The 23,236-nt window shown below is 37.0% G+C and overlaps 1 protein-coding gene across 7 annotated transcripts in view; it reads left to right on the forward strand.

Moving 5' to 3' along the window:
• The window catches only part of MBTD1 (mbt domain containing 1), a 68,353-nt gene that overhangs the window by 31,063 nt on the left and 14,054 nt on the right, over positions 1-23,236 (forward strand). For 2 of the 7 annotated variants that reach the window (XM_060134685.1, XM_060134681.1), the window contains exons 3-13: positions 753-892; positions 2,163-2,277; positions 2,848-2,933; positions 13,325-13,442; positions 15,828-15,962; positions 16,234-16,322; positions 16,532-16,766; positions 17,374-17,429; positions 17,767-17,871; positions 21,959-22,106; positions 23,101-23,183. In XM_060134685.1, coding sequence (XP_059990668.1) covers positions 753-892; positions 2,163-2,277; positions 2,848-2,933; positions 13,325-13,442; positions 15,828-15,962; positions 16,234-16,322; positions 16,532-16,766; positions 17,374-17,429; positions 17,767-17,871; positions 21,959-22,106; positions 23,101-23,183 — 1,310 coding nt within the window. The remainder of the gene's footprint in view (positions 1-752; positions 893-2,162; positions 2,278-2,847; positions 2,934-13,324; positions 13,443-15,827; positions 15,963-16,233; positions 16,323-16,531; positions 16,767-17,373; positions 17,430-17,766; positions 17,872-21,958; positions 22,107-23,100; positions 23,184-23,236) is intronic. The other 5 variants (XM_060134686.1, XM_060134684.1, XM_060134682.1 and 2 more) reach the window with 4 other exon arrangements.

Consider the following 23,236-nt stretch of genomic DNA (forward strand, 5'->3'; position numbering starts at 1 on the left):
AGTATGGTGATTCCTCAAAAATTTAAAAATAGAACTGTTATGTAATTCAGCAATCCCACAACCTATGTATCTTTTTTGAGCTTCACTTCTTACTACCCTGTTCTTCTAATTCTGCCTTTCAAATTATTGTCCATTATGCTAGTTTACAAAAGAGACCCACTAGTGGTTAGAGTTTTGTTGCCCTCTATTATCAGTTAATAATAGTGCACGTACTTCAAGCTTTGAACCTATCCTGTTTCTCTCGTCTCCTGAATATAACTTGAGAGAATCCTCATATTGCCCTTAGCATTTTTCTGAGTTGGCCATTTTTATGTTTCAGTCTTTACAGTATTTTAAAGACCTGTGCTGCACTTTGTGTTAATCTTCAGTTGTGTTGCACTTTTTTTTATCTTTTGTTTATAATCCTTTCAAACATCAGAGTTTATAATGTCTGGCACAAGGTGAGCACTAAGGAAATGTTAGTTGAATCTAACTTATATTTGTTTGTGAGTCTTTTGACCCTTTTTAAAGCCCTTTCAGACCTTAAGCTATTGTCAGACCTTCTGGAGCCTGTAGCTGTGGTATCATTCCAGTCTTTCCCCTACCTTTTATTAGGTTTTTATATCATTTATGTATCAGATAGAAGAAATTTTCTATCTGCTTTAAAGAAATTTTTTAAATTAAAACCTTTAGATAATTGGAGAAATTATGAAACTGTTAGATGAAAATTGGTTTTATTATATGATCATAATACCAATGTTTTTGTTAATTAGCTACCTGCGAAATGTGTGGGATGGTTGGTGTGCGAGATGCTTTTTACTCTAAAACAAAGCGTTTCTGCAGTGTTTCATGTTCAAGAAGTTACTCGTCAAACTCCAAGAAGGCAAGCATTTTGGCCAGACTTCAGGTAACGGTACAGAAACCTTATTCTTTATATCTGTTATTTCTATGGCTTTCACTGTTTATCTGTCATTTGATTGTGATTCGTTGCACTTCACCTTTGCCCAATTGGCCAGTTATCATTTTATACCCCACATTTTAAAGAAATATGTTCATTCTATAAAATTGAGTAGCTGTTATAAATAGAGAAGGCATACTATCCAAAATAAACTATGACTTGTTTGTGTCTTTTTTCTAAATAAGTATAGATGTAATAAACATCTTTAGATATATATGAATTGAAGCCATTTTCCCCCCTGATTTTCTTTGGAGTTAACATCAAAGTAGAAACTTTCAGTGTTGGGAGGGGGAATGATTTACCCTTTGGTTTTATTTTTCCATCATCTTTGGTTTGTATTTTTGATTGTAACCCATTTGATACCTTGACCAAGTGTATTTGGTTAATCCAACTAACTTTTTGGAAAAATTCATAATACAAAAGGCAAATCATCTTTATGTAAATGCACGTCAGTGCCTACAAAATGACTGGAGATTTGACCATTTGACTAAGTTATTACTATTGTAGCATATAAACTACTTTTTAAAGGCATCACGTAACTGATATTTGTAATATATTTTATTTGAATGATCACATTTTTCATATTCTTCTTTACCTTATTGTGATCATTACATAGCACTGAGAGGATTATTTAAATTCCCCAGATCAAGGAAATACATCACTTAGATGTATTTCTATATTTCAGATAGACAGTACCTAAAGATCCTGAGCAATGGTCTGTACCCAAATGGATGGCAGTTTGTCACACTGAATTTGGCCCATGATCATTTTGTCATTGATCTTTTGCGTTAGCGCTAAAGGTATAAACCTCAGTCACTTGCTCTTTAAACATTAAATTATCTTTTCTTATATGAATAGCAATGCTTGGCAACCTGCATGAGTGAATAACCACTGGTTTTATCTAGTACAAGAAGGAATGAATTATCCACCACAGCCTATATTTTAACATCTTATGGGATATAATTTTTTATTAACATATTAATTTGCATATTGCTATTTTAGTCTGTGCCAGCTCTGCTACCCATATGACGTACCTACATTGTAGCAGAACTCCAGAAAACATTTCTCATGTTAAAATCCCTTGTATGTTTCCTCTGCTTTAATAATTTTCTAAACCCTCGATGTTTACTTAAGCAGAATGAGTAGTATGCAATCGAGTTAGTTTTCAGATTTGGGGGTGGGAGGATGAGAAAGAATCCTATTTACTTAACTCTTCTTGTTTTAGGGTAAGCCTCCAACAAAGAAAGCAAAAGTTCTTCAGAAACAACCTTTAGTTGCTAAACTAGCTGCATATGCTCAGTATCAAGCTACCTTGCAAAATCAAGCAAAGACTAAATCAGGTAATATGGGTGAATGTAGTGGAGGTGAAATATTTGGTACTGATTCATCTAGTTTTAATTAATAACATTTTAATTTTGGATTCTGTTAACTAAGCTATTTGTGTACTGTATTTGCACATTATGACACTGGGCTTCCTGGTTGTGGTTTTGGTTTCAGTAAATTATTCTAGAATAGAATAGTGTTCACAAGTTATGGTGCTATTAGGTGGTGGATACTGGATAGAAATCTCATTGACGTGCACGGTAACAGCTGCGTGGGAATAAAACACAAGAGCAGCCAGAACGGCATTTGTTAGCCTGAAGGTATCTGCTCTCTGCTGTTCTTTGTTTCTTATAACTGGAGAGCTCTTGCCTCACTTCCCAAGGAGCATATGTTGTATATAAAAGAGTTAAACTGCTATTTGTTTGCAAATATGATATATGCTAAAGTTCATGTTTATTTAGAGAAGTTCTGTCTTTATAGAAGAAACTTTCTTCAGAGGTGATAAATTTATGTCATTTCACATTTTAAAATAATAGCCTTCTTACAAATTTGAGAACTGTAATATATCTAAATTTATTTTATTTCAGTAGCAGTCTCCATGGAAGGTTTCAGCTGGGGTAACTACATCAGTAGCAATAGCTTTATAGCAGCTCCAGTTACCTGCTTTAAACATGTGAGTATGGAATTTCTCAGCTTATGTTGAAATGCTTAGTCATTGTTTAAATCTGAAGGCACAATGGCATTTAATCATCTTATCCTTAGAAGGTCTTTATTTTATATGTTGTAATGGAAATGTTTCTTTTTTTAATTAATTATTGTACTATGAATAGTTACATAACTTCTCTAAGTTTTATAAGTAAAAGTTTCCTATAAAGACATTGCAGGTTGAAATTGTTTCAAACGGGGAAAGCCACTAGTCTCATCCAATTTTCGTATTAAGTTGAACCATATAAAATTGCTGGTTTTGTGTATAAAAATAGTTGTATATTGGCAAAGTCATATGGTTCAACCTCATAGAAACCATGCATTGTATGTTACCTAAATTTTTGTGATTTGACCTAATAATTGAGAAAAGGAAAGATCTTCTAGTTTTGTTTTGTCTCAAATGTAAAATCACAAAAACAAAGAAGGAACTATTAGTAATACAGTATCGTGGGCTGAAATGATCTGTTGGGAGATGTTCTTTTTAACAAGTAGTGTCACAGAACATCTGAAGTAATTGAGAGTTATGTTTAAAATGTATCTAATGATAAATTCTTTCCTTTTGATTTCACTCCTTTTGATTCAGTTATCTGATTAATTCTCTTCAATACTTTTTTTAACCTTACTGTAAGCTTAATTTATATTTAAAGGTTCTATCTGCTACTGACCATTTATAAGAAGGAAAGAGAATTTAGAAAGTTAATGAATGAAATTTTGTGTACACTTAACATATTGTTAACTTAGGGCTTTACTGTTAAATAATAGCATGTGAACAAAACTGAGCTTGAGTTCTTGCTGTGGAAATCCAAATGAATTTTAATTCATTCGTGTCCAATAAAGGATGTTGATCAAGGCCAAACATACTAATTCAGTGGTAGAAATATGAATTAAAGCCAAATTCATTAATTTGCTAAGTTTTCTTTCTTAAAAGTCCAGGTGTTAAGCCCTTAGTCGGTGGCATGCTGACCATCTGAATCAGCCTAAGTGGAATCTTAGATACTTTACCTTAGTATACAGTAGCTGATATATTTTACTGTAGTGTTGATAGTAGTGTCACGTTTATGAGATACGTTAAATACATGGCAACAGCAGCTTTCATGAGAATTACAAAGCAAGTATTTAACTCTCCTCTCTTGAGATAGTTCTTTTTGGTACTAAGAAGATAAGAATTAGATTAAGTTCTCAGTTATAATAACTCTTTCATCCCAGATTCCTGGGACATTTGTCTGTTGTCTCCTTCTGAGTATCCTTTATCTCTTTTCCTATCTTTATTTTAATATTTTGTTTTTTTAGGTTTTAATATCATAAGCCATGTTCAGCTATTTTATATAAGTAGTCAGGATATTTTTTAAAATAGCATTTCAAAGTCCCAAAAGTATAATATTTTATTTCATGTCCGTATCTTTGAATAGTCATACTATGTTAAAGTTCTTTGCAAGAAAATCTCTATTATAATGAAACAGATTTTTTTTGACTTTGCTTTTTTAAGATTAAAGTATTCTATCATATAGAATAGAGCAGGTAGCCTTAGCTGTATGATTAATAATGATACTGTGGGACCTCCTGTTTCTCGTTCAGAAGCAAGGTATCTGTCACCCAGTGCCTTCCTGCTCCACTCATCTTCCTTTACTGCCTTCTCCTTACCAAATAGGAAACATTTTATACTGCTAATGTCTTAATATATTTTAGTACAAAATGAGTTTGCTTTGTTGCCTTAACGAGCATTTTTATTTGAAGTCATTTGGTTTAGGAGGTCAGACTTTATGCTGTACTTGATTTTTGTCCTTTAGAGTTGACTCTTCATGGTTCTCCCCCTTAGATAGTTTTTGGGGTCTCCAAGGAGAATTACTGGCTTTAGCTTTAGAAAACCTATTGCCAGGAGCAGCTGCAAGCACAAGGTCCTGCCTTGAATCATCAGTCTTCTAATCTTCTAACACTTGATGCCTGCTCTAACACTGGTTCATCTGTGGGGCCTCTTCCTCCACACTCTACACCTGCGTTGTCTCCAACTTGAGCGCAGGTTGGGAGCCTTTCCCTGCTCCTAGGGGATTCTTTTTTTTTTTTTTTTTTTTCCGGTACGCGGGCCTCTCACTGTTGTGGCCTCTCCTGTTGCGGAGCACAGGCTCCGGACGCGCAGGCTCAGCGGCCATGGCTCACGGGCCCAGCCGCTCCGCGGCACGTGGGATCTTCCCGGACCGGGGCACAAACCCGTGTCCCCTGCATTGGCAGGCGGACCCTCAACCACTGCACCACCAGGGAAGCCTAGGGGATTCATTTTTCAAGCATAAGTTTTTAACATATTCAATCTGTGGGAATTCCCTAGCAGTCCGGTGGTTAGGACTCGGTGCTTTCACTGCTGGGACCCAGGTTCCATCCCTGGTTGGGGAACTTAGATCACGCGGCTTGCAAGGCAGTGGCACCGCCAAAAACAAACAAACAAAAATTCAGTGTGTACATGGAAACAGAGCTGTTCTGGTTGAACCAGGATTTGGGGGTGGGGGTGGTGTCACAGCTTTGACTGCCTTGCTTCTTTAAGGTAACTCAACCTCTGCAGTAGGGACCCCAGGTAAATATATTTTCCAGCACTTAAAAATGATAGTGATTAGTTCTTAAACCATAGAATTTCAGTAGAATTCCTCTTTTCCATGGTCTGTCTTTAAATTTCTGGGAAGTTTCTGCAAAGTATATCATAGGACAATATTCTCTTTGAATATTGCTGTAATTGTGCATAATGGTTTATACTTAATCACTCAATTACAACAGTGTTTGACATTTTTTATAATTATTGTAAATGGAGCCCAGTTGTCATTAAATATATCTACTTAGAAACCTGTATATTATGATTGCTGTATAGCTGATGCAACTTTCATTTCATCTAGGTGGTAGTTTTCAGACTTTTTTTTTAAAGCATTACGATTCCCGCTTTCCCTAATAAACATAGCTAGAATAAGGGGAAGTTATACTGATTGGTCTGGCAAGAGTAGGGTGGTATGGCTGGAGCCTTGGCCCCTGACCCTTGGCTTTCCCTTCTTTGGCAGTCTCTGAGGTTGGAAACCACTGAATTAGGTTAATACCATTTTAAAAAAAAATTTTATTGGAGTATAGTTTATTTACAATCTTGTGTTGGTTTCAGGTGTTAGGTAATATCATTTTTAATTAATCCTAAATCATATGGTCACAAAGCTGTAAGTTATCTTAAAAATCATCTAGCTCATCTACTCCATCTCTTATTAATAAATGAAGAAACTCTTGCTACATTTTTCAGTAGCTGGATTGAAATTTTCAACTTTGGGCTTTAACCTGCTTTTTCTCATGCAGTTTTTCTTATTTGTTCGGGTTTTAACATAGTTTTGAATTAAGCCCCTATAGGAAAACCCTCCTGTGCTCCCCCTTTACTTACACAACTCGACCACACAGTGCTGCTGATACCAGATGTGTGGGTTTCCTCATATCAAGCATTTCTCTGACACCAGCTTGGGTGTCCTACAGTTTAGTTCAATTCTGACACTGTCTGTCGGGAGTTAGCATCAGATCCCACACTTACTGACTCAGCCCCACAAGATTGCCCCTACTTCAGACACCAGTTGCAAATCCCACATTGTCACCTCTACTTCTGGCAGATAGCTGTAAATCAGAGTTCCCATGCTCCTTCCTTGGGTTTGATAATTTGCTAGAATGGCTCACAGAATTCAGGGAAACACTTAGGTTTACTGTTTCATTATTAAGGATATAATAAAAGAGATGAACAGTCAGATGAAGAGATGTGTAGGGCAAGGTATATGAGAAGGGGCATAATTTCCATACCCTCCGAGGTGCACCACTCTCCTAGCACCTTTACTTATCCACCAACCCAGAAGCTCTCCAAATCCTGTGTATTGGGATTTTTATGGAGGCTTCATCACATAGGCATAATAGGTCATTAACTCAGTCTCTAACCCCTCTCCCTTTCCTGGAGGATGGGTGATGGGGCTGAAAGTTCCAAGCTTCTAATCATAGTTTGATCTATGTGGTGACCAGCTCCCATCCTGAAGCTATCTAGGGGCCCACAAAGAGTTGCCTCATTAGAACAAAAGACACTCTTATCACCCAAGAAATTCCAAAGGATTTAGGAGGTCTATGTCTTGGAATTAGAGTCAAAGATCAAATATTAAAAGAAAAGATACCTCTAGTACTCTTATCACTTAGATAATTACGAAGGCTGTTAAGACCTCTGTGCCAGGAGCAGGGCCAGAGACTAATACATACATTTTTTTATTTCACAGCTTCTAAAAGCACCTTTTAGCCTTATCTTTACTAACTGTGGAACAATCTCCAAAATACTACTGCAGTATCACATGCCAGTTAGGTACTCCACGTTAATGAAGTTCACAGACTATTTTCTCCTATTGACAATTTATGTTTGAACCCAAGAGAGTTGTTCTGTGTATGCAGAACATTTAGCTTTAAAGCATTCTTAATTTTTTTAATATTATAGTCTTTTAAATAGAAGCACTCCTGTTCCCCATTATTTGCCTTATAAAATCAAGTACAGAGAGTTCCATGGTGGCCTAGTGATTAGAATTCCAGGCTTTCACTGCCTTGGCCGGGGTTCAATCCCTGGTCAGAGAGCTGAGATCCCACAAGCCACATGGCGTGGCCAAAAAAAAAAATCAAGTAGAATATGTCTTTCCTAAGCATTACAGCATAGGCCAAAATGTGCTAATATCAAATGTACGTGAATCATAAAAAGCTAAAATCATATTCCTTTAGTTATGTATTTACAGACTTCAGATTTCTTTTGTTTGGTACCTGGACTATATATGCTGGTGTCTTGTTGATACTGTCATTGCCAAACCAGAAATGTAATCATCCTACTTTCTTCTCCCTTGAAAATAGTTGTAGTTAGGTATTTTTTAAAAAGGTCCTTTGCACACGTGCGTGCCATAACTTTAAAGCTGCGTTTACTATACTATTTCATCCTTTCTCCACAGATATCACCTTGTATTGCTTACATGATGTTTTCTGTTTTTTTTTTTTTTTTTGCGGTACGCGGGCCTCTCACTGTTGTGGCCTCTCCCGTTGCGGAGCACAGGCTCCAGACGCGCAGGCTCAGCAGCCACGGCTCACGGGCCCAGCCGCTCCGCAGCATGTGGGATCCTCCTGGACCAGGGCACAAACCCGTGTCCCCTGTATCAGCAGGTGGACTCTCAACCGCTGCGCCACCAGGGAAGCCCTACATGATGTTTTCTAATCCTCTCTTTGGTACCAGACCTGTATGCCAGCTATTTTGAAGGGGATAAGGTTATCCATATTTCTTTGCAACACATATTACAAGTATATTTTTGGATTTTAAGGACAAAAACAGAAACCTTTTTGTTTGTGTATGTGCGGTAACAGTAGCTTATAGTAAAACTCATGATTTATTTCTCAGGTCTGTATTTATTACTAAAATAATCTCTTTCAAATAAAATTATTCTTTGTTTTTTTCCCTAGCCTTAACCATGCATACGTAACTCCATTGAAAATTGAAAATAAATGTGATTTCACATCCATTTTAACTAAAGTTAGAATCTTCAGTATGTCGTCCTAGATTGCAAAACTTCTTTCTAATGGAAATAAGACTTAAATTAGTTTCTGGTACTTGTTAGTACTCCATCCAGTTTAGCTATTATGAGTGTTGCCACAAAATAGATTCTCTGCAGGAAAGCAGTGGACTCTGATATAATAAAAATCACCTGTTTTAAGGAAGGCCTAAATAATCTAGATTATTTTCATTTGATATGTTTTTTTTTAATTATGGGCTGTTTATGCCTTTCAAATTAGTAACCACTGCTTCCTGTCTCTTTTTACATACACTAGCATTCCCTCATTCTTAATCTTACTTTCACCCCAAACATCCCATTTTACTTTTGAACTTTCCTTGTACTCCCTATCCCCCTGCTACCACCACCCCAAAACATATTGGGATGGCCAAAAAGCTCCTTCGGTTTTTAAGTAAAAATAAGAATACACATTTTTCATTTTCACCAAGAACTTTATTGAACAACATATTCACTCTTTTGTTCCACTACCTTCTGCCATTTTTTCAGGCAGCTTCATAATTCCATCTTCCCAAAGCTTTATCTTTTTGAGCAAAGAACTGTTCCAGGTACCTTTTAGTTTTCCAGGGAATTGAAATTATTTCCATTAAGAGAATTTTGTAAAGACCGAAGTAAGTAGAAATCCAAAGGTGCAGTGTCTGGTGAATACAGCGGATGAATCAGAACTTCCCAGCCAAGCTGTAACAGTTTTTGCCTGGTCATCAAAGAAACACGTGGTCTTGTATTATCCTGATGGAAGATTATGCATTTTCTGTTGACTAATTCCGGATGCTTTGCCGATGCAAAGTGCTGCTTCCAGTTGGTCTAATTGGGAGCAGTCCTTGTTGGAATTAATCTTTTGGCTTTCCGGAAGGAGCTCATAATAGAGGACTCCCTTCCGTTCCCACCACGTACACAGCATCACCTTTTTTGGTTGAAGACCGGCCTTTGATGTGGTTGGTGGTGGTTCATTTCGCTTGTCCCATGATCTCTTCCATTCCACATTATTGTACAGTATCCACTTTTCATCACCCGTCACAATTTGTTTTAAAAATGGAACGTTTTCATTACATTTCAGTAGAGAATCCCATGCAGAAATACGGTTAAGAAGGTTTTTTTCACTTAACTTACGTGGAACCCAAACACCAAAGCGATTAACATAACCAAGCTGGTGCAAATGATTTTCAATGCTTGATTTGGATATTTTGAGTATGTTGGCTATCTCCCGCGTGGTATAGTGTTAATTGTTCTCAATTAATGTCTCAGTTTGATCGCTGTCAACTTCAACTGGTCTACCTGACCGTGGAGCATCATCCAGCAAGAAGTCTCCAGCACAAAACTTCGCAAACCACTGACACGTTCCATCAGTCACAGCACCTTCTCCATACACTGCACAAATCTTTTTTTGCGTTTTAGTTGCGTTTTTACCTTTCTTGAAATAATAAAGCATGATAACGCTGAAAATTTTGCTTTTTTTCTTCCATCTTCAATATTAAAATGGCTACACAAAAATTCACCAGTTTTGATAAGTTTTTTTTTTTAAGTGCACACTGATACGACAGCTGTCACAATACAGTCTAACAAAATTGTTTCAAATGAAGTTAAAGACAACTAAGGGCTACTAGAGCCAGCTTACGGAAAAACTGAACGAACTTTTTGGCCAACCCAATAGATTGTGTTATCAAATCAAAAGGTGAGTGGACTTTCTGGGGAAAGAGGGATCAATTATTTTTTCTGTTTCTACTTCCTATCAGTTCTAGCAAATAATACTTAGGAGTTCTAATTTCTTTCTAGTTAATTTCCTATAATGTTTTCTCCCCTTTTTGGCCAAATAATAGTCTATCTTTCTCTACTAGATTCATTTTAGTCATCATAATGCCTATTAGTCAAAGTATTTTAATGGTGGCTTTTTGTATATTTGCCATATCATTATTAGGATCAATAATAGTTACCTATGTGCAACTTGAAGGCTAACTTCTGCCCACTTAAATTCTTTGTCACTGCTGAAGATTGTGATTATCAAAAGTTGTAGGTTGTCAGCTCTGTGGAGGGAAATCTGTATTTCTCCCATAAAGCATCACACGTACAGTGTGTCAGCCCTCCGAGAGTCGAAATACTGGCCATCTGAGCTGTTGGACTATCTGGGAATATTCTTAAAGCACAGAAAAGTAAGAATCCCACCCAATTACTTTCTTACAGATAGACAGTCAGGTGGAGGTTATCATATATTTGTGTTGGGGAGCCCTCAACATTTGGATTTGGCCATGTCCTGCAGGACCTGATGACAGCGTACCTTGCAGGGAAGGAGAGTCGCTCCCAGATAGCCCTCACGAGTGGCCCTGGAGCAGGAAGTGGTGAAGCAGATCTTCTTGGTTTGGGAGGAACCTGAGGTGGACCTCTCGTCCTGAGTCTGGAAGGTAAATTTGTTGTTACCTGTAAATTATGGTTCTGCTAGTTCATGCTATGCCAATCCAGACTTTCAGAGGTATCCCTCCTGCCAGCAAGAGAAGACAGATGACTTGGATGAAGATGGCTCTCAAGCCCTGGGTCATTTAGTCTTCCACACTTAAGAGTATTCATTTTAAACAAAAGGGCAGATATATCTATGAAATGACTTTATTATTTCAACACATTGAGCACATACTATGCAATGACTATGGTGCTCGTTTTTGTTTCTTCATTTTTTTTCTTAGAGTGAACCATATGGATTGGTTTAAGAGGGCCTAGCAGAACCACAACCTTACAGGCAAGAACAAATGTCACTTTCTGCTACTTTCTCCTATACCAATCCAGACTGTAGGGAGCAAAACATAACATACCCCACTAAAGTGAGCATTAACTTTATTTTCTAAGTGAGCATATTGACACATTCTCTTTAGTAAAATGTGACCATAAGTTATTTCTCCAAACAATTGCTGAGACTTAAAAAAAAAAGTCAGTATGACATTGTCATATCTAGCTCAAAAGGGAGTCAGTCCTGTATGCCAAATTCATTTAACAGTGTGCCCACCTAACACACAACTTGTCAGCATACCCATGCTTCTTCCTTCTCAGTGAAAAATAAAGCCCATTCCACAAGAGTTGGCAGCCAAACAAAGAGGAATGGATATCCCACCTTAATTTAATGCATACATTTCACTGCATCTGTCTGCTCTAATTGGTTCATCCTCACAGAAGTTAACACATGGTCTTTGTGTTAATACATGGTAGCTTAATCTGTTACCTATCTTCTTTCCAGCCTCTCCTTTTCTAATCATATCTGCTGGCAATAGGGATGGCCCTACAGTCTAGAATGATATAGGGGGAGATAGCAGAACCTGAAGAGTCCATTCTTTCAATTTAAAAAAAGCAGAAAGAGGTAGTCATAATAGATGTATTATTTTTTTGCACAGCTCGGGAAGATAGTTATGTGTATCCTTCCAGAATTACAAATAGTTGAGATAGGCCACTGTCTCCAAGTGATTGAAGTATATTCATTGCTTGCTACTTTAAAGAATAGCCGTAAGTTGATTCTGTGTTTCGTTTCTAGACTTATCCTAGTTCAGTGTTGTTTGACATTTTCTTCCTCTCCTTCAGAAGTTCCTTAAACTATTGAGAGCATAAGGGTTGAGTGCTGTTTTAAGCTAATCCTGTTGGGTTAGCATCCACCCAAGTATGAGCAGCCTTGCATGGAAGACATTTGCCCAGTGTTCGGATGGACTAGTTTGTGTGACTCTTGAATATCTTTGTTTAGTCATCTTTTAGCTTTGAAGCTATTTTGTCTTTTCCTGATTTGTTCATATTATCAGGTCTTTTATAACCTTACCTAATCCTTTTTTCTGTGATCAAGGTTCTAAATTGTATTTAACGAGGAGCTGATTATCAAGGACCGCAGAAACTGTTTGGTAGTATCAGCATTTAAATTCCTATATTCATTTATTTGGTTTAGTTAACCATTGCTAAATTCCAAATAGTTGTAAACTGCCTCAAATTTAAGGATTAAAATATAATGGAAATTGTAATTTGGAAACATATTAAGTTTTGGAAAATCCCTTCATGGTATTCATTTAATAGGTTTTCTGAGTCCCCATCTTAACCATTTGCGTGGAGGCTATTGATTACCAGGTCTAACACTGAAAGTTTTCTCTTTGTTTATGTTAATTCCTGCATGAGAAATTTTGAAATAATAAATTATTTAACAGTTTACCATGGTGCGATTCTCCAAAAACTCTTCCACTCCACCTTTTTAATAACTTTATCTGGTGCTTTTGCCACAGGTCAGTTGTAACAGACTATATTTCTATTCTATGAATTTAACTGAAGTTGAAAATATAGATAACTAAGTTTTGTTTCTCTACGTTTCTGAAACCACATTGCTGATTGGAATTATCTTTCTTTCTGCTCTTTGACCAGATCTTTTAAAATTAGAGGTTAAGGTAAAGTACATTCATTCAGTTCATATTAAAAATAATGGATTTCTTAAATCAGCTTTTTCCTTTGAAACCTACTGTCAAGTTTGTAATTTGGATTTTACAAAAATTGCTGCTCAAGTCTTGTTTTAGGGCAGTTTTGAATTTTGAACTCGACATGGATCTATTCTAATGTATGTGAATTCTCTTCATCTTGAGCTTGTCCCTGACGTCGGCTTTTTCCAAATAGAATTCTGTGACACAGGGAATAACAATTATATTTTTAGAGAAAAATGAATGAATTAAACGGTATTTTTAGTTTAATGTTTCCATGATTGAGAGTAGTGCTTAATTTTGAATGATGTGTTTTAGGCTTTATTTAATAAGATGATAATTTAATAATTTTTATATGACAGGCACCTATGGGGACCTGCTGGGGTGATATCTCAGAAAATGTGAGAGTAGAAGTTCCCAATACAGACTGCAGCCTACCTACCAAAGTCTTCTGGATTGCTGGGATTGTAAAATTAGCAGGTGAAAAGCATGTGTAATAATTTACTTTAAAAATGTCAATTATATTTGTAACTTATGAGAAAGCATATTTGTAAATTTTCAAGTATTGCCAGATAAGTACGATGTAGGGCAGAGGTTAGCAAATTTTTTTCTGTAAAAGACCAGACAGTAAATATTTTCAGCTTTGTGAGCAATGCAGTCTCTGTCATAACCATTTAACTCTACCATCATAGCATAGAGGCAGCCGAAGCAGTACGTAAATGAATAGGCATGACTGTGTTCCAGTAAAACTTTATTTATTGTTATGTGTCATAAAATATTATTTTACCTCTGATTTTTTTTTCAGCTATTTAAAAATGTAAAAACCATTCTTAGATGGCAAACTAAAAAACATCAGGCAGTAGGCCAGATCTGTGGGCCATATATAGTTTACCAGCCCCTGGTAGAGGGAGATGCTTTGCAAAGTAACAAAAAAGTCGAAGTACTAAAAAAAAGTGATATGGTCCATAATATGAGAAGTAAACTAGTGATGAAAATTTCATCTATTTTGGGTACTACCTTTTTCTTCATTCCCACCTCTTCCAAGTACCCCAGCCCTTATTACATTGTTGCTCATGAAGTAAATGCATTAGGTGTCTGCTGTGTTAGACACCGTGGGCAGGTGACATGCAGACGTATAAGATTTGTTTTTTTCAGCGAGCTCACATCTGCTAAATATTGAATACATTTTAACACAAGGTGCTTAGTGAGTGGTGCAGTAGGACACTAGTGCTTCAGAGGGGGAGCAGCCGCTCAGATGATAAAAGTTGTCCTGAGATTACTGGAAGAGGTATCTTACTCCTCCTACTCTTTCTAGGCTTATCTCCAGCCATTCTCCCCCATACACCCTGCGTATTGCTCCCTATGTACTGCTGATAGACTTAATTTACCTAAAAATGATCTCAATTCCGTCTTTCTGTCTTTAATGGCTTCTTCGTCCTTAAAGGATCAGGATGGTCAGCATTTACAGCTATTGATGAGTTTCACCATACACCACTGACCAGATTTTTTATTGTTCCCCAACATAAATGATCTGTTCTTGTGAGATTAGTTTTCCTCCTCTCTCATACAGCATGTTCTGTGTCACTTCCATGCCTTTACTCACTCACTCTCTCACTTACCGTATTTAACCCAGTTCAGTTCCCACCTTTTCCTTGAAACATTTCCCCAGCTATATAAGCATTCTTTAAATGCTTGTATTATGCTCTACACCGTAATTGAAAACAGCAGTATATATTTTTTTGCTTGATGGTTAAATCAGTTGCATTTAAATGGCTCTAAAGATCAATGTATTTAATATCCAAGAATTATTTCTATCTTCCATCTGGTTTTACATTTCTGTTTTATCTGATTGCACCTTATATCTCATTTTAAGCCCCTTTAATGACATTTTAGAAGTGAGCCTGATATTGATCATGAACCCAGAATCAGCAACAGTTAGCAAAGTCATGAGTTGTTCTGTGAATTATTGAATTTTAAAACTAAAAGTTTAATGCTATAAATTTTCATCATAAATATTAACACATGAAAATGCTGACTGAACTTAGCTCCCAGCCTGAAATACAAGTTTATTGGGCCTTTTTTATTCCACTAAAGGCCTTAAATTAAACCTTAATCTATTATCAATACAAGGTTTATTAAATTATAAACAATATATATCCTATACTATTTGTTCTTTTCAGGAAATAATTCTTCCGATTTGTTTAGTACATATAGATTTTAAGTGATTTCACATACTTTTATTTGTGTTTACTGAACTTTTTTACCTCGCATTTTCAAATCTTATTTCCAAATAAACAAGACAGAAAAGTTTAGGCTCCTAAAGGAGCCACATCCAAATTATCCAATAATAATTTGGTCACCTGATCACTTGGATAAAGCAGTTTCTTTGAAATGTACTTTAACTGGATTTCTGTGACTTAACAAGGTTATACTAACTTACCACAGTCTTCTTTATTTCCAAAACTACACATTCTAATAGAACTTTCCCACCCCTCTTTTCACTGAGAATTTCTTTTCTAGAATTTAAGAAACTATGGGTCAAGTTGAAATATATTCAGAGGAGTAGGCCATGCCCTGAAAACAGTTAAACTAATTACATTGTTCAGATAGTTCTCAAAGTTTCATCTATACCATTAGTGACAGCAGCCTCTGGGAGGGTGTTATAATGCAGATTCTCAGGCTCACCCAAGATCTACTGAATCTGGATCTCTGGGGTGTGAGGCCCAGCTATCTGTCTGTTCACAAGCCCTGCATGTGGATCTGTTTCAGATGCTCACTGACATTTGACAACCGCTACCAGCAACTATATCCTGTTTTATTTCATTTGGTTTTCTTATTATGCGGCAATTGCTTTGTTGGTTTCAGGCTACAATGCCCTTTTAAGATATGAAGGATTTGAAAATGACTCTGGTCTGGACTTCTGGTGCAATATATGTGGTTCTGATATCCATCCAGTTGGTTGGTGTGCAGCCAGTGGAAAACCTCTTGTCCCTCCCAGAAGTGAGTAGCTTCTTTACCCTTACTATAGAGTATTTGCACTTTAATGCAGTTTTACACTTAGTAACGTTAAAGTGACATAGAAATTAAAATAATGTTTTTTGGTTTCAAGTAACTTACTTGCTAGTAAGACATGCTTATTTTCCCTATTTTTGTTACTCTTCTTGAGAACTTTAATTGCAGGGAAATTTGTTATTTTTTTTTTTTTAACAAACAGTTTATGAAGCAATTCTATTCTTTGCTAAAGTGTAACTGGTTATTTCTTTTGTTTTAGCTATTCAGCATAAGTATACAAACTGGAAAGCTTTTCTAGTGAAACGACTTACTGGTGCCAAAACACTTCCTCCCGATTTCTCACAAAAGGTAAAGACAGGATCTTAGAAAGGACTGAAGTGGCAAATGAGAACTCTAAAAAATGGAATACCTTCGAAGTTTTTTAAGGAATTGTTTGAATTAGTGAGTCAGATGACCTATGTTAATTATCGAGTGCGCTCGGTATTTTTATAGTACAATACTAAAATTATTTGTAGACCTTTGTCATGAATTCCCAACAGTTCTGCTTTTGTTTCAAGGTTTCAGAGAGCATGCAGTATCCTTTCAAACCTTGCATGAGGGTAGAAGTGGTTGACAAGAGGCATTTGTGTCGAACACGAGTGGCAGTGGTGGAAAGTGTAATTGGAGGAAGATTAAGACTAGTGTATGAAGAGAGTGAAGATAGAACAGATGACTTCTGGTGCCATATGCACAGCCCATTAATCCATCATATCGGTTGGTCTCGAAGCATAGGCCATCGATTCAAAAGATCTGGTAAGCACCTGTCACAAGAACTCCTGTGGAAAATATCATTGAGGCTAAATTGTACTACTTGGTTATTTTTCTCTGCAGAATAGCATAGATCAAAACTAGTTGCCGGGGCTGCTTATTCTACCTTAATTAGGAAAGTTTCACACCAGGATGTTAATGTCCTAACAGTTCCTTTATATTCCTTCCATTTGTGCTCAAGTAAAAAATAATGCACTTTTGGTCACAACTACATTTGTTTTCTTACACTTTTTTATCCAGCCTGTTTGAAAGAACTGAAGATAGCCTTTCCCTTTCCATTCAATTTTAGTTGAAATAGTGAAATTAAATGTGGTTAGGCTTAATACTAAACACATTAAAACGTACTTTCTAAAGTTGTAATTCCCTAACTAGGGAATTTCCAGCATTCTGATTGGCTGAATGTATTTAACAGCACATGTACTCTAAAGAGAGAAAAACTTTTAAAGAATATTATTCACCATAAATGTAGAAGGCATGTATTTTTGCCATGTTTTAGAGTATACATACCTTGTGAGTTTGAAACCTTCAAAGAAACGTGGTTTTTGGTCTTCCCACAAATGCTGACAGATTAGTATGTAACTTTTCCTTGTAGATATTACAAAGAAACAGGATGGACATTTTGATACACCACCACATTTATTTGCTAAGGTAAGAAGTTTTTATAAGAACCCTCATTTGTAAATTAGGTTTGAAATAGGGTTGTGGGTTTTTTCCTGATATTATGGAAATCGTAATTACATATGTTCACCTAAAAGGATTAAGACCTTGTAATCCATATGTGTCACAACTGTTGATTATAATTATTCTTCAATTCTATTTGCCTGAATTCTCTCTATTCCCTAATGGAAGTTTGAGTTATAATATTAGGTAGGTAGGAGAAGACACTCGGTATTTTCATCTGGTAAACTTCTTCAACTTGGTATTATTTTAATTATTAAACTGATAACACTTGTGACAGTAGATGTACTTTCATGTAATTCTTTAGGTAAAAGAAGTAGACCAGAGTGGGGAATGGTTCAAGGAAGGAATGAAATTGGAAGCTATAGACCCATTAAATCTTTCCACAATATGTGTTGCGACCATTAGAAAGGTAAGAGAATAGGTTTTAAAATATAGAAATGCAGTTACAGGAGCTAGGTTTAAGGTAATAGGAGAAGGAGGCCCCTAACATATTCATTTTGACATAAAATGTGTGCATCTTCACTGGGGAGAACGTTACTAGTAATTTCAAAATAAATTTGAATTCTCTTAGGGGCTTTTCTTTTTATATATCTTGTTGTCAAGATTGTTATCTTGAGTCTGCTACCTTTATTTTATGGAAGTATATCCTTAAGTTAGAGGAGGAATAGTTATTTAACTTACTTCCTGGTCAAAGCTTGTCCCACACAGAATTTGTAACAAGGCCAAGTTTATCTTCAGTTTCCTACGTTTCCTTTGTGTGCTTTTTTTTTTTCCCTTTTAGTAGTACTTTACTTCTTTTCTCTTTTTTTCTCTCTTCTGAAACTGTTTTTATAAAAAGATGTAGAAGAGTGGTTCTCAATTCTCAGTAGGCATCAGAATCTCCTGGGGAACAAAAAAAATACCATTGACTAGGCCTCTTCCCTGACCCTGCACCCCCATTCTGATTTAATCAGTCTGGTTTGGGGCCCTAGCATTGGTTTTTTGTTTTTGTTTTAAGTCCCCAGGTGATTCTCGGGTACAACCAAGGTTAAGAACCATTGATCCAGAATCTGCTTACATAAAGGTGTAACTAAATTGTGATTTGCATTTCAACACAGTTTTAAGCCTTAAGCCAGAAGAATTAAAAACAGTTGTGATGGCTGCCATGTCCCAGACACTTGTGTTCGGGTCACACAGCTAGACCAGACAGGCTCCAAACCCTTGTTCTTCTTCTTAACCTGACTAGTGATCCAGACCACCTGGTACTATTTAAAACATAGATTTCCATGACCTACTCCAGACCTACTCAATCAGAATCACAAGAATTATTGCTCAGATATCTGTATTTGTTTAAAAAATAAAGAAAATAAAAAGTTCTCTTGGTAATTCTGAAAATCAGCCAGGTTTGGGAACCAGCGCCATGCTCTGTGTGAAAGGAAAATAAGTGTCCAGCGAGTAGAATACCCAGCTTCACTCAGAACATACTTTATGAATTCTTGCCATGCTAGGTTTGGTTTGGACTTTAAGAAGCTTACAGTCTTGTAGAACGAGATAAGATGTATGAAAATAAGTTTAACATACAAGATCAACTATGATTTAAGAAAGGTACAAGTACTGTTGGAATTCAAATAAAGAAGAGGTCACATCTTCTCAGAGGAATCAGGGAAAGCTTTATGGAAGAGAGGACATTTGAAAACTTTGTCTTGAAGGATGGGAAAAACTCTGCCAAGCAGAGATGCAGGAGGAAACCGTGCCATGGAAAGTGAATATGCACAAAAGCATCAAGAGTGGAAAGTACAGGCCACGTTTAGGAAGTGGAGAGTGGTTCGCACACATTACACATCAGACAAGTTGCTTTGAATATTCTGGACCGGGCTTTTTGTTTATGAGGAACAGAAACCCACTCAAGTGAGCTCTAGGAAAGTTACTCTAAGGTTGCAATGGGCACGCTCACAGACAGGCAAGGACACAGGGATGAGACCTGGGAAGGCATAAACTTAGTGTTATCCTCCACCTCTCAGGGGCCTCTTTATTCCACCTATGCTCTGTGTCTGCACCACTCTTCTGTCACTCTTTCTCTATTGGTGTCCTGCTCACTCAGTCTGCACATGGTAGCCCCTGTCCCTGTCTGTATCACAACCTTTCAGTGCCAGCTCCAACCGATGGCTTGACTACTATCTCTGTGTCTGTTAATTCTAATTACTGAGAGAGAATCTAAACAACTGAGCCCAGCCTTTGGCCTGGTCCTCTGAAGGTTGAATACTAACCCCTGATCCAGTCAGCTGTATTTAGAAAGGGAGAAAAGAATCCCATGTGAGTGGAGGTAGTCCTTTCCAGAGGTCTTAGAGCTGTTAAGGTTGAAGAGAAAGTTAGTGTACATATCCAATATAGTAGAAATAACTAGGAGAAAGGAATCTGCAGGCAAAGACAAAAAGATGATGTGGAATTAGATTATGCAGTCTTTAATGCTTGGTCAGGCTGTCTGAGTTTTTTTTATGAACAGGAGAAGTTGGTAAAGGTTTCTGGAATGAACAGAGGTCATACCAAAGGAAAGTTTAACTGTGTAAGAGGGGAAATGTCCATAGAGGAAGGCTGAAAGCAATGATATCAAACAACGTAATGGGGAGAGAGTTAGTTAATGGCAAGGATAAAGGGACTGAATGTTTAGGGAGAGCTGTGGGAACCCAGTGATTGATTGCCTTTGAAAGGAGCAGGAGAAGGAAGTTGTTGGTTTGATGCCCTGTACTAACTCTCAGAGAATATGTTCAGCATGCAGGTAAAATGCAGGACTGAGACAGTTTGTTTGAGGGTGACAAACTCATGATAAAACTTGAGAAATTGTTGGCATAAAAGTCAACCATTGAAGAGTGGATGCCATCATGAAAACAAAAGAAAAGGGCTAAAATCAGAAACAAGAGTTGGAGGTGAAAGGGTGGCCACCAAAATAATGTGAAGGAATGAACACAGAGGTGAGAAGATGGACCAGTAGACTGTAATGTAATGAGAGTATGGGAATAAATGTTTCAAAAAATTGAGTAGTCAACTGGTATGGAATACTGTAAGGGAGGCTGAAGTGTTGGAAAAAAGGCACTGGATTTGACAAACTAGGAGGTCATCGGTGAATTTAGCAGTTTAGTAGGGTCAGGACAGAAGTCAGACTTCAAGGAGTTACATAGTATATAACTTGCATTGAGTCTCTGGGTGAAGAGTATATAGGAATTCATTGTATTATTCTTTTATCTTTTCTGTAAGTTTGAACTGTTTCAAAATAAAATATTTTTAATGTAATGGGAATTGGGAGACATTAGAGTATAAGAGATGGTGTTTTAGGAGCAAGGTACCAGTGACAATAGGTCAAGATGGAGAAGTTTGTCTTGAGGGGCAAAGAAAGGACTACTACTTACAACAATTTGAGGTGCAAAGGATGGACTGTGAGGCCCCTCACATAGTTTCTGTGATAGAGGAGCACGATCATCCAGAGCATGAGAGAGGTAAAGTTGGAGCTTGAGGAAGGTGGAAAAGGTTTAGAAAAGCTTCTCTGTGTGATAAACCAGAAGGAAGTAAAGTTATTACTGAGTAGGATTTAAAGCTTAGCTGGGACTAGATAGTTAAATTGTAGAAGAGCACTCAGCCCACTTTCACGTGCCACAGCAGCAGACAGCCTTGGCCACTGGCAGAGGTACTGTTTTCCCTAGACCTCTGAAATCACTTCTGTGGAACCATGCTGTGATTTCTGGTACACACTAGAACTTACACAGATTTTTTTCATTATAATTTCAGTTATTTAATTAAATAAAGAAACATTTTTCACTTTTAAGAGATCTTTATGTAATAGATTTTCCTTTCTTTTAGAATGTGACTTGAATCATTTTTATAATAGTGGTACCTAATTTTTTTTTTACATCTTTATTGGGGTATAATTGCTTTACAATGTTGTGTTTCTGCTGTACAACAAAGTGAATCAGCTATATGTATACGTATATCCCCATATCCCCGCCCTCTTGAGCCTCCCACCCCTCTAGGTGGTCACAAAGCACCGAGCTGATCTCCCTGTGCTATGCAGCAGCCTCCCACTAGCCATCCATTTTACCTTTGGTAGTGTATATATGTCAGTGCTACTCTCTCACTTCGTCCCAGCTTCCCCTTCCCCCCCACCTCCATGTCCTGAAGTCCATCCTCTACGTCTGCATCTTTATTCCTGACCTGCCACTAGGTTCATCAGTACCGTTTTTTTTCCATATATGTGCATTAGCATCCGGTATTTGTTTTCCTCTCTCTGACTTACTTCATTGTGTATGACAGACTCTAGGTCCATCCACCTCACTACAGATAACTCAGTTTTGTTCCTTTTTATGGCTGAGTAATATTCCATTGTATATATGTGCCACAACTTCTTTATCCATTCATCTGTCAGTGGACATTTAGGTTGCTTCCATGTCCTGGCTGTTGTAAATAGTGCTGCAGTGAACATTGTGGGTACCTAATTTAAAATACTTGGAATTCTGTTAATTTAAAAGGTGCTGGCTGATGGATTCCTGATGATTGGGATCGATGGCTCAGAAGCAGCCGATGGATCTGACTGGTTCTGTTACCATGCAACCTCCCCTTCTATTTTCCCTGTTGGTTTCTGTGAAATTAACATGATTGAACTTACTCCACCCAGAGGTACTTCTTCCTAATATATACACTGGGTTTTCATCCTTGCTTTCCTTTTACATGGTACCTGTTTACAACATTTACCACAGCCCTAGATTTCTTGCTGTATGAAAATATAGTATGTGTGTATATGTATATATAAACATATGCGTACATAACAAGAGCTGGGGGGTGCTCTGAAAACATAAAGAACTGTATCCTAAGTAGCTTTAATAAATTACATTGGTGTAGAATTTTCCCTTAGCATGTGTACATTTTATAATAAGAATTGGTATTCTCAAGCCCTGTTGAGATGTTGATGTAGGCTCAAAGAGCTACTGCATACATGAACTTTTTAAAAAAATAGGTACTTTAGCCTTTGAGAGAAAGCAAGTTTTCATCTTTAGATTACCATATGAGGGAATAATTCCCTGGCGGTCCAGTGGTTAGGACTCGGGACTTTCACTGCCGAGGCCCTGGTTCGATCCCTGGTCGGGGAAGTAAGATCCCACAAGCCAAGCGGTGTGGCAAAAAAAAGTTAAAAAATAAAAATGATTACCATGTGACTTTTTAAAAGATTACATACCCTTAAATAGCTCATGTGGCTTAACCAGTGACTTTCCTAATTTCAATAGCTGAGCCTTGGATTTTTCTCTTAAGAAGGAGAAAAGCCAAACAGAAGACTATAAAAATAGTATTTGCCCAGCCAGTGTTCTTTCTTACAAAGAAAGAAAAATACTGCTGAAAAAATATTAAATATTAGACTGTTCTAAGCCTAGGATTGAAAAGCAAAAGTCTGTAGTTCTTACACACTGAGGAGAGGAGAGTTACTTTGGCATTAGAATAAATGGGCGCACCTGTTTCTGCCTAGAAAAAGAAGAATATCCATCTAACAGGGAGGAACTATTGTACTGTACAGCATTAGCACCTGTGATTGTAGTGCGCACTGAATTACTTTGTATCTGCATTTTAATATTACACTAATTTTAGGTGAACTCCTAGTTAAACCAGTTATGTTTTTCAGGTTACACAAAACTTCCTTTTAAATGGTTTGACTACCTCAGGGAAACTGGCTCCATTGCAGCACCAGTAAAACTATTTAATAAGGTAAATTTAAAAGATAGCATAATACGTTGATTTTTTTTGATGCTTAACAAATG

Source organism: Lagenorhynchus albirostris, chromosome 20, assembly GCF_949774975.1.
Source record: "Lagenorhynchus albirostris chromosome 20, mLagAlb1.1, whole genome shotgun sequence".
Lineage (NCBI taxonomy): Eukaryota > Metazoa > Chordata > Mammalia > Artiodactyla > Delphinidae > Lagenorhynchus > Lagenorhynchus albirostris.